The sequence below is a fragment of the Lepidochelys kempii genome, chromosome 1, assembly GCF_965140265.1.
Source record: "Lepidochelys kempii isolate rLepKem1 chromosome 1, rLepKem1.hap2, whole genome shotgun sequence".
Lineage (NCBI taxonomy): Eukaryota > Metazoa > Chordata > Testudines > Cheloniidae > Lepidochelys > Lepidochelys kempii.
The window spans coordinates 4,373,514-4,385,497 of NC_133256.1; the positions used below are offsets into that span (position 1 = coordinate 4,373,514).

An 11,984-nucleotide genomic window follows, 5' to 3' on the forward strand; every position below is an offset into this window, starting at 1 on the left:
ACTTCTATTAAAAGTCTTCTTGTAAGAAAACTGAATGCTGTTTCATTGTTCTGAGATCCAAGGGTTTGGGTCTGTGGTAACCTATGCATATTGGTGAGGATTTTTACCAAACCTTCCCCAGGAAGTGGGGTGCAAGGCTTGGGAGGATTTTTGGGGGAAACTACGTGTCCAAACTACGTTTCCCAGTAAACCCAGATAAAGTTTGGTGGTGGCAGTGGAAATCCAAGGGGAAAGGGTAAAATTAATTTGTACCTTGGGAAAGTTTTAACCTAAGCTGGTAAAAGTAAGCTTAGGAGGTTTTTATGCAGGTCACCACATCTGTACCCTAGAGTTCAGAGTGGGGAAGGAACCTTGACAAGGATAGAAAAGGTGGCCAATGTTTTTTTGTCTCCCATGTCACCAGCACTGGGGTCAGGTGATGAACTGACCCTTCATTTGATGAACACTCTGATTATCCTCACACGAAGGTGTTTGCTTTTCACACTGTACACAATTGGGTTCATCAGGGGTGGGACCAGCATAGAGATGTAGCCCAGGATAATCTCAGGCATGGGAGAAGAGCCCTCCCTGAATCTGTGTATCACAGACAATCCGATTGCTGGTGTGTAGAAGAGCAGGACGGCACAGAGGTGGGAGACGCAGGTGTTCAGGGCCCTGAGGCACTCTGTGTGGGACGTGATGCTTAGCACTATTTTGAGAATCATCACATAAGAGAGAAAGATTAGCAGCGAGTCCAATCCCATCATTAAGAGTTTAGTAAACAAGCCATAGATGTTATTGACTGTGATATCTGAACAAGCCATCTTCATGACCTCATTGTGCACGCAGTACGAATGGGAGACGACATTGTCTCGACAGTATCGGAACCGTTTCAGGAGAATGGGGAGTGGGAGAGTTACAGCCACTCCTCTTAATACACACACCAGTCCCATCTTGCCTATTCTTGGCAGAGTTAAGATAGAAGCATATCTCAGTGGATAACAGATCGCGATGAAGCGGTCAAAGGCCATCAACAAGAGCACAGAGGATTCAATGCATTGAAGTGAGGGGATGAAGAGTAGCTGGGTAAAACAGGCATCCAGGCTGATCTCCCTAGAGTTAAACAAGTATATTCCCAGTATCGTCGGCATGGTGGCTATCAATAAGCCAAGGTCTGCGATGGCCAACATGGAAAGGAAAATGTACATAGGCTCGTGGAGGCTTGGATCTGTTTTTATAATGAACAGAATGACTGAATTTCCTACTATCGAAATAGCATACATGAAGCAGAAGGGGATAGAAATCCAGAGATGGATGTCTTCCTGCCCAGGTATCCCAGTGAGAAAGAACACTACAGAGTTGAATTTGGTGTCATTGACAGCTGACATAATGTACTGGGCAGGTCCAGGGAGTTTTGAACTTTACTTCCTGAAAGGAAAAAGGAGAGGAGACTAGATGAGATTTAATGAGACATCTTTCTGCTCTCAGTGAAGTCTAGAGACTCCCAGAAGCTCAAGGAAGATCAGCAAAAACATAGTCTTGGATTTACACCATTGAAAGGAAGATAGGCACTGCCAAACCTGTTATCCCAGTATCCAGTAGCCAGTTCCAGATGCTGCAGAGGAAGGTGGAAGAAGCCCTGCAATACGCAGCTCTGAGATAACCTGCTCCAAGGGAAATTTTCCCCCTGACACACACTAGTTATACATATTTGTGGTGTAAATCAGGAAGGTTTATAGCCCTTCCAAGAGTTATTTTTTTTAAATCCTCACTACTCTAACTGGATATTCTGGTTACTCATATAAATATCCATTCCCTCTTTGAATCCTGCTAAGTTCTTTGTCTCTTTGATATCTTGTGACTGTGAGTTCTGCAGTCTACTTGAGCACTGTGTGATTTTATAATTGTGATCTTGACACAGACACCGTGTCTGGCCCTCCTCTTCTGAGTGTAGCCCATTCTATCATGACATGTATGTAAACACAGGCAAGTGCATGGTGAAAATGGTATTAATGTGTCCTGCATTCAGGGTATTTATACACGTTTCATTGCCTCATGATATCTTTTTTTATTTTCTCCACTCCTGAGAGTTTAAGTTATACCACTGCCTCTTTGCAGTTTTGGGGGATAAATTCTTAGGGCCAGGTTCTTAATTCAATAACATTGACTTCAACTGCACCACTCTAGATTTGCATGTGTAAATTCAATCAGAACCAGGCTCTATTATCTTTCTGTTACCAAATGCTCCTGGTGATACACTCTGACACCCAAAAATCCCTCCAAGAGAAGCGCTTTGCCTGGCCAGCGTTGACTAAATCCAGGGAGTTCAATCATCCTACAAGTCTCTCTTCATAGAATATCAGGGTTGGAATGGACCTCAGGAGGTCATCTAGTCCAACCCCCTGCTGAAAGCAGGAGCAAGCCCCAAATCTCCCCCTCAAGGACTGAACTCACAACGCTGGGTTTAGCAGGCCAATGCTCAAACCACTGAGCTATCCCCTCCTCACATAACCTGCGTCCTCACCCCATGCAAGGTTCTATAGATATCTGACAAGTTACAAGCTAACACAAACAGTTAATTCAGCTCTGTGTGGGAGGTGTCAGGGTTCCCTCTCCACTCTGAACTCTGGGGTACAGATGTGGGGATCCACATGAAAGACCCCCTAATATTATTTCTACCAGCTTAGGTTAAAACTTACCCAAGGCACAAATCCTTTCCTTGTCCTTGGCCAGTATTGCTGCTACCACCAAGTGATTTAGACAAAAATCCAGGAAAAAGGGCCACTTGGAGTCCTTGTTTCCCCAAAATATTGCAGGAGAATTCATGGAAATGGAACTGCATTTCCCACAGGAAAGTAGTCTATTGTTCTCTCTCTCTCTTTCTCTGTCTCTGTCCTGTATTTCTAAAATACATAGCACTTTAAAATGATATTGGGACAGACATGGAGCTGAGATGCCATAATAATGTGTAGGTTAAACCCAGTTCTGGGGATGTTTGCTTATAGCTATATTGGGTTAACAACTGAGATGGCTATTGAAACCAGTATGGCTTTTCTATATTTAATAGCAGGCTGCTGGAAAACAAGAAGGAAGGGAAGGAACAGCAGAAGAAAAACAAACATCTCTCAGTAAAGACTTCAGGGAGGTTGAGAGACAACACCGGAGCTACAGCGTGGGAAGAGCCTATTTCCAGGCTCAAGCCAGGTTACCCAGTTTGTTTTGTTAGTGCTGGGAGTCTGTAGAGAGGTGGGGCTGCTGTTGCTGAGAAACTTTTCAGACTGACAGGCACAGACAACACTGGGGAAGACTCAAACCCCTCAGCCTGCCTGGTCCCTGTCAGAGAGGGAGGGCTGGGAGTCAAGCCTTTTGTTTGAAAACCTTCTTATCCCCCCATGTTACTCTTCATTCCTACTGTTCACATTAAACAGTATTCTGGTTCAAGAAGGCTGGCTGGTCACTCATCTCACGACTGCTCACATCCTCCTAAAGGGAAGAACCGCAGGTGTCGAACCCACTCGAACCGGCAGGGCAAGCACAGTCGAATTGCAGTGTGCGGTACCCCAGGGGATAGTCTGAGGGTGGAAGGATTGCGGGATTCCACCCCATGAGAGGAAAGGGTACGAGGACTGACATGTAGCACTCGGAGAACAGAGGGGGGAATAGATGCTGGTAGGCCGGTGACTCTGAGGGTTATCTACATGAGAGAGATTCTAGAGCTCTCAGCCAGAATGGAAATAGAAATATGCCTCATCAGACCTTTCACCGCAGGGCAATCAGCTCTGAATTCCTGCACTCACAATTAACCTGGAGAATAAAAACTTTGAAAATGCATTTGATGATTAAATTTCCAGCAGCAAATAAACCTTAGGTGATAGGAGAACTAGTCAGTGATATTCTGTGGGTCTCCTCGCACTCAGCCCCTGGCAGCATCTGGCCCAGAGCACACAGCACCTATACAAATATGGCCCCTTGAGAAATCCTGACACAGGGCATTGGGGTTTTAACACTCTGAGCTCTTTTTGAATCTCAGATTTCTGTGTAGCTTCAAGAACCCAGCGTAGAGCATGGGTACATTTAGGGGAGGGGTTCCCAAGCTACCTAGCGCTGCCTGCCCTCCAGCCCCTGTCACTGAGACACACCGACAGCCCATCTGAATCCTCTGCTGTTGCACAGAAAATCTGCAACTGGAAACAGCTTCCAGCCTTTCCCCTTCACTTCGCATTTTAAAGATAGTGGAACCTGCCAACATACCCAATTCCTACTAGAAGGGGAGCTGCTGACACCAGAGGTCTTCACCCTAAGGGACAAGGAGTCACCAGACAGTTTGCACAGGCAGGAGACAGTATCTGTTCAGATGCGGGGGATTTGTCTTTATGAAACATGCTTGAACAACCCCTTGGGGGCCACTTGGCCATCAGGGAAACTCAGCTGCTTGGCTTTGTGTGCACCAGCTTTAACCCCCACTACGGCCAATGGCAAACTGCAGGAGGACAAATCACAGGGGATGCGTAGTCATGCTACCCTATTGGACTGTAGTGCAAGACCTGCTAGACAGTCTATACCTGGAATACAGGCTTGCCATCACTGTTTGTGTGGTTCAGATTTTTCAAATGGATACATTGGGGGTGGCTGCGTGGTAATGATGATGCTATCACAGCTGTGATCCTGCTGAAATGAAATAATAAAATAATAATAATAATAAACAATATAATATAGGACAAGATTTCGCCCAAGCAGGGTGCAGGCCAGGGAAGGGAGATTCCACAAGGCTCCCAACATGGAAATATCCCTTGGATCATCCCTTCTCCCTGAGGAATGAAAAGAGGGACCCAGGATCCAAAGCTATGCACAGATCTCAGTCATCCACTTCCAGCTCGGCCTACCCATGATCTCGGTGCCTGCACACCTGCTCTAGGACCCTCTCCAGGCCGGTGGTAGCACAGATTCCTTAGAGATGTGCTACCAGGGCCTGCCACAGTAGCCACTGCCCACAGGATCTGCTTAAGGGGGCGTTGTACAAGGTGGAGGGGGCTGAGGAGGTAGTATGTGATACTCATCTGCCTGGGGTCATCAGTAATGTCCCTGGAGTCCATGTAGATTATTGATGAACGCAGGAAGCTTAGTGACACAGACCACTGTGACAGATTGTCACCACAGGCATGTAGTCTGGGAGCCATGGGAACCACTGGGCGCCTTAACCCTCCCACTTGTCTGGCCAATCTTACACTGCTCTGCAATCTCTGTTATCACCCAGCAGGACAGCAAGTGGGGCCACACACCCAAATGAACTGTCTGAGTGCTTTACCTAAAAGAAAGTTAAAGTCAGGCAGGAGACAACAGCCAATTTCCAAGCTCCCCCGCCTTTCAACCTTGCTGGAGTCTAAACCCAGCATTATACCCTCTTGCACTGCACAGGTGCCTGTATAGTGTAAGCTCATTAATAAAGATCACTTTCCCATTGATGTGGGAATGATATGCAACAGCATTTGGACACAGAGCTGAGATTTTTGCCAGACACATTGCTCAAATCATGCTGGGAAAGATAAAGCATAAAAAAAAATTATTAACTACAAAAGGATGGATTTTAAGTGATTATAAGTGATAGCAAACAGATCAAAGCAGATTACCTGTCAAATAAATAAAAATGCTAACTAAGCCTAACATACTAGATCAATTGGATATAAATTATCAATTTCTCACCCTGACTGGTAATACAAGCAGTCCACCAAGTTTCCATGTGCAGGCTAGAAATCCCTTTAGCCTGGGTACATCATTTTCACCAGGTCAGTCTTTCTTCCTCAGGTGTTTGAAGGAGGTCGCTTGAGTGGGGAGTGAGTCCAAGAAATGATGTCACTCTCCCTCTTACATAGTTTTTCCACAGAGAAAAAAAGTTTGTCCTTTGTTTCAAGACAAGTTCCCAGTCCAGTGTGTGGAAAAATACAAGTACCAAAATGGAGTTCAGTATCACGTGGTCTGTTCCCATGTCCTTGGATGCCCTGTTGAGTCATAGCATCCATTACTGATAGGCTGGCTGAAATGTTCACAGGAAAGCTAACCTCTTCCATGGTCCATTGTCTTTGTTTATGAGCCATCTATATTTTAGTCACGGCTATTTTTAGTAAAAGTCTTGGACAGGTCACGCACAGTAAACAAAAATTAATGGCCTATAACCTGTCCATGACTTTTGCTATATACTGCTAATTAATCGTGGGGTGCTCAGGGGGAGGGGATGGGGTGGCAAACTGCGAGGAAGGCAGAGGCACTCGTACTGGGGAATGGGGGTTGGCAGGGCTGGCAGGCTCCCTACCCACCTCCATGGGTCCCGGCAACTCCTACGCACAGGGGAACTGTAGCCAATAAGAGCTATGGGTGTGGGGTCTGTGGGTGCGGGCAGCACACGGAGCCCCCTGGCCTCTCCTTCTAAGAGCTGCAGGGGCATCCCAGAGGGAGACAGGGTTCCCCCCGCCACGAGGTAAGAGCCACCCCACACTACAATCCCCTGCCTCTAGCCCTGAGTCCACTCCCAAACACCAAAACTGCTGCTGCTGGCCGAGGTCCTTTCTTTCTTTCTCTTTCTTTCTTCATTTCTTTGCCTGGCAGTTCCCTGGGTAGTTTCTTTGACTCAATTTCTTGCTCTTTGAATTCCAAAATTCTCTGTTGGGCAGCTGCTTCAGCTTTCTTCTGAGTTTCCATATCTTTTATCTGTAATTCTTTTAACTCCAAAAGTCTTTTATGTTCCTTTTCTTTTTCTTCTGCCTGAAAATCCTATTCAACATATTGTAACAAAGTTCCTCCTCTACCTTGGTGGGTCCTGCGCTTATTGGCGGGTTTTGCTTGCCTCAGAGATTCATGGCAGCCCTCAGTTTGGCCACTTTCATGGCTCAAATCTGCCATTCACTCAGATAACCTCATCGCTGGCCAGTATGGGGGAAAAAGAGTAAGAACAATCCCCGCATTTTCTGCTGATCCACCATGTGGGTGAGGGACCAGCTCAGAGACCTTCACCTCTGGTGGAAGCTCCTGTGTTGGGTCAGGAGTTGGGAGGTTTGGGGGAAACCCGGGTCCACCCTCTACCCTGGATTCCAGCCCAGGGCCCTGTGGACTGCAGCTGTCTAGAGTGCCTCCTGGAACAGCTGTGCGACAGCTACAACTTCCTGGGCTACTTCCCCATGGCCTCCTCCCAACACCTTCTTTGTCCTCACGACAGGACCTTCCTCCAGATGTCTGTTAACACTTGCACTCCTCAGTCCTCCAGCAGTACGTCCTCTCACTCCCAGCTCCTTACGCGCACACCTCACTAACTGGAGTGACAGCCTTTTTAAACCAGGTGTCCTGATTAGCCTTAATTAGTTCTAGCAGCTTCCCAATTGGCTACAGGTGTCCTAATTAGCCTGCCTGCCTTAATTAGTTCTAGAAAGTTCTTGAGTGTTCTGGAATGGTCCCTGTTATCTTACCCAGGGAAAAGGGACCTGCTTAACCTGGAACTAATGTATCTACCTTTGACCACTCTCTTGTAGCCATCTGGTTTGACCCTGTCACAATATTCATAAATGATCTGGAAAAAGGGGTAAACAGTGAGGTGGCACAATTTGAAGATGATACAAAATTATTAAAGATAGTTAAGAGCCAGGCAGACTGCGAAGAGCTACAAAAGGATCTCTCAAAACTGGGTGACTGGGCAATGAAACGGCAGATGAAATTTAATGTTGATAAATGCAAAGTAATGGACATTGGAAAGCATAATCCCAACTATACATAGAAAATGATGGGGTAAATTAGCTTGTTACCACTCAAGAAAGAGATCTCAGAGTCATGTGGATAGTTCTCTGAAATCATCCATTCAATGTGCAACAGCAATCAAAAAAGCAAACAGAATGCAGGGAATAATTAACAAAGGGATAGATAATAGGACAGAAAATATCATGTTGCCTCTATGTAAATCCATGGTATGCCGACATCTTGAATACTGAGTGCAGATGTGGTCGCCCCATCTCAAAAAAGTTATTTTGGAATTGGAAAAGGTTCAGAAAAGGGCAACAAAAATTATTAGGGGTATGGAACAGCTTCCATATGAGTAGAGGTTAATAAGACTGGGACTTTTCGGCGTGGAAAAGATACGACTAAGGGGGGATATGATTGAGGTCTATAAAATCAAGACTGGTGTAGAGAAAGTAGATAAGGAAGTGTTGTTTACTACTTCTCATAAAACAAGAACTGGGGTCACCCATTAATGGCTATTAGCCAGGATGGGCAGTGATGGTGTCCCCATCCTCTGTTTGCCAGAAGCTGGGAATGGGCGACAGGAGATGGATCATTTGATGATTACCTGTTCTGTTCATTCCCTCTGGGGCACCTGGCATTGACCACTGTAGGAAGACAGGATACTAGGCTAGATGGACCCTTGGGCTAACCCAGTCTGGCCGTTCTTATGTTCTTAATTGTCCCACTGTTTGAGCTGGGAGCAACACCCCATCAATGCTAAACTTTTATCACCAAGCAGGTCTGACTGGACACCTCAGTTTCTTCCATTTGGGTGCTTTTGACCAGAGCTACACAATCACCCCCAGCCTACTTAAAAGTAGTAGCTATATTAACAGACAACATAAAGCATTAGAGAAAATGATTTTAAAATAACAGGCAGCTGTCACATATCTACACTCATCTATCTCATGTATCACTTCAAGCTAAGTTACTCAGGCTTTCCCAAGGATTTCTTGGGAGTAGTGGTGTAGCTAGAACAGAAAAACTGGGTGGGCCCACCTTTCAGGTGGGCAGGCAATGACAGGGGGCCTGCATCCCCCCACAGAGGCAGATCAGGATTTGTGGGGCCCTGGCTGGCCCAGGACAACTGGGGGTCCCTCCCCACCCCTTCTGCAGCCCCGCTCCTTCCAGACAGTGGCTTTGGGGTATGGGGGCTTGCTGCTCCCGGTGTTCCTGTGGATTAGTGGGGTCAGGGCAGGGGGAATTGTCCCACTTCCCCTACGCAGCACTCCTGCAGGGGAGCAGGGTTGGGATGAATGGGAGTGACCCACTTCCCCTGTCCAGTGATCCTGCCTGCCAGTGGGTCCAGGTGGGGCTTCTCCCACTCCCCCCCTGCGCTCTTCCCATGCTCCGACCCACTCCCCGTGAGGAGAGGCAGGTGGAGGGAGTAGAGCAAGCACCCATGCTCGGACCCTGCTTATCCACAGGAGTGCTGGGTAGGTGGAGCTGACTGGGGCTGCTCCATTGGCCCAGACCCAGTTGCTAATATGCTATTGGCCCAGACCGGCACCCACAAGGCACACCTCATTTGGGCTGGGTGACTAGGGCATCATCACATGAGACTGGCAGGAGAGGGACACAGCTGGACACCGAGCTGCAGTCGGGAGTCCCAGCCAGTGGATTGGGAGGCTTTGCCCCGATTTGGGTGGGCCTGGATGCTAAACAGGTGGGCCACGGCCCACCCAGGCCCACCCATGATGACGCCCCTGCTTCGAACCCAGCCTAGTTTCCCTGTGTCCCTGACAGTATCTTCCCATCTGTTTGCCCCTTTCTTTTGGAAGCAGCCTTTGCTGAAACCTGTGTGAGCCTGGGACCAGCCACCGTAGTGCTCAGCCATGTCCATGTTACTGGGAGAAGGTGTGAAGCTGACCTTTGCCCTGAGACTGCTTTCGCCCAACGAGACAGTCTAAGATGAGGAGCCCATGGCTGCTGCTCCATTGTTTGGCAGTTAGACCCATTCTGCCTCAATGGCTGCAAACACCGGTCTGGTGACTGTGCTGAAAGGCTTGACTTTATCGTGACTATCCAACATTCCCCTCAGAAATCCACTACCTACCCCTCACTGTCTCTCCTGAGCACCCCCACATCTGCCACAGACACCCAAGTGCTGGAGTCACGGGGTTTCCCAGAAGCCAGTTGTCACTGGAGGCTGTGGTAAGAGGCCTTTTATAGACAAATGTTGCTCTGTGGAACCCTGACACAGCCCTGATCTTAGGGTCTCAGAGTATCTGAGCACCTTGAATGTATTTATCCTCACACCACCACTGTAAGGGAGGGCAGGGCTATTATCCACCTGTGCAGGGGGTCAGAGACAGCCCAGGGCTTGCCTACAGTCACACATGGCAAAGGAATCAAACCCAGCTGACTGGAGTTGCAGAGCCGTGCCCAGACAACAGGACCAGCCTTCCAGCCATCTGAGCGGTGACAGGCCCGGCTGGATTCTCTGCTACACCAGCAGAGCTCCTGCCTTCGCCATAGAGAGCAGGGACGGCAAGGAGCCAGTTAGAGGGGTTTGATTTGCTGGCCTGTTCTCCTCCCTGCCTCAGTGGGGTTTAGAGCAGCCTAGGGGCTGAGCTAAACTCTGCCCACTGGTAACAGCTTTCAAGTGCATAGCTCACTCTTGCTAAGTCCTTGGGGATGGGAGCCACACCAGAGTGCCCCCTAGTGGCTTGAGGCAGCCCTGCAGACACCCTGCCCTTCCCTCTAAGGTCCGTGCAATAATTTACTCTCAGCCCGGAGTACTTAAAACAAGAGCCCCCTTTGTGGGGTCGCATTAATTCAGTCTTCTCTAAAACACAAGATCTCCTACCCTCCAGCCCCATTCTTCTGCTTTCCGCAGGAGCCCCCCACAAAACTTCTTTTTGGGGTGAGCATAGGTTCAGGCTTGCTGCAACCCCTGTTCCCTTTCTGCAGAGGCACCGCTCCCGGTCCCATCTCTTCCAACCAGGCCATTCCCCCTACTCCTCCACTTCCCCTGATGCTCCACCCCCCGCCCCCACAGCCAGGCCACCTGCCAGGCTGTGGTAAGAGCTATCCCGGGAGCCAAGGCTGGTGTGGAGAGCTCCAGATTCTCCCTCTTCTCTGGAGTGCATCTTGGGGGGCAGGAACACAGGCTGGGGGCTTCCCTTGGGCCCCACAGCCCTCTATCAAGTGCAGGTGGAGGATCGGGGCTCCTGACAGTGGCTCTAGCTCCCCAGACACCTTTTACCATAGCCTGGCTTTAGCTTCTGGCCTGGAGAATGGAAGGAGCGTTGAGGGAAGAGGGGGAGCAGAGGGTGGGGCCACACAGGGGAAGAAGAGGGGCAGGGGCAGCATCACAGAAGGGGTGGGGATCCTGCCTCTGTCCCTTTTTTCATTTTGAAGAGGTGGTCACCGTACAGTGAATGGGCTGGGCTGGGATAGGAGCCAGCTGTGACTCTGTTGGGGAGATGAGAACCGTTTCTGCTCTTTTTCATTGCTGGGGAAGCACAAATGGGGGGAGGAGGAGGAGGAAACCCGGGCCTGAGTCTCTTGCCAGGACTCCTGTGTGTCAGGCCCTCACTCACATAGCAAGCTCTGCCCTGCCTCCATGGGGAGTGCGCTCAGAGGTGTGCTGTGTGCAGAACTGTTAATGGTCTTAGGGGCTTTGCCTGAATGGCTTCTCCGGCGGCTCCTGCTTTAATCATGTCTCCGACGTGACTCAGTCACAAGCACCTGGCTGAGGTCGTGGGGGAAGGGTGCCCCTGGAACAGCCTCTGTCCACAGCTGGTGCAGCCCCCCTAGATCACACAGCATGCAGATCTTTCGGGAAGAGCCAGGACTGTGACAGCAGAACACCTCTGCATTGTTTTTCATGGCCTGTGAATGTTTAAATACAGACGGGACAGGGAAAGGCCGGGTGTAATAGGAAACAACATCCACATCCCTTCTCTTTATTGACTGTATCTATAAGAATTCTGAGGTTGGAGCAGCGATCGACACAGCTCTTTATGGGACAACATCCCACCATTCCCCTGGCTATGCAAGAACAAAGTCACTTTTCAAATGCTGCTGCCTGACTTGGTCTCCTTCACCCTGTGCACTGTCCTCCCTCATCAACCGCTCTCCAGTTGCTTCAGGCCTTAGACCCCGTCTGAACCTGTCTCTGCGTAGTGGAGATCAGTAGTTCAGGTCATTCTAGATTTAAGGGTCCAGGATGGAATAGGTGGCCTGTATTTTTCATCTCCCATGTCAACAGTGCTGGAACCGGATGATGAACTGACACT

General features: G+C 48.9%; 1 protein-coding gene across 1 annotated transcript; it reads right to left on the bottom strand.

Moving 5' to 3' along the window:
- Positions 1 to 431: 431 nt before the first annotated feature.
- Positions 432 to 1,367, bottom strand: LOC140918212 (olfactory receptor 51G2-like). Its single transcript, XM_073362118.1, has one exon. It carries the CDS (start codon positions 1,365 to 1,367, stop codon positions 432 to 434), a length of 936 nt encoding a protein of 311 aa, XP_073218219.1.
- Between the last annotated feature and the right edge of the window lie 10,617 nt (positions 1,368 to 11,984).

Coding starts and splice junctions, on each gene's coding strand:
- LOC140918212 (XM_073362118.1), bottom strand. CDS start 1,367: ATGTCAGCTGTCAATGACACCAAATTCAACTCTGTAGTGTTCTTTCTC.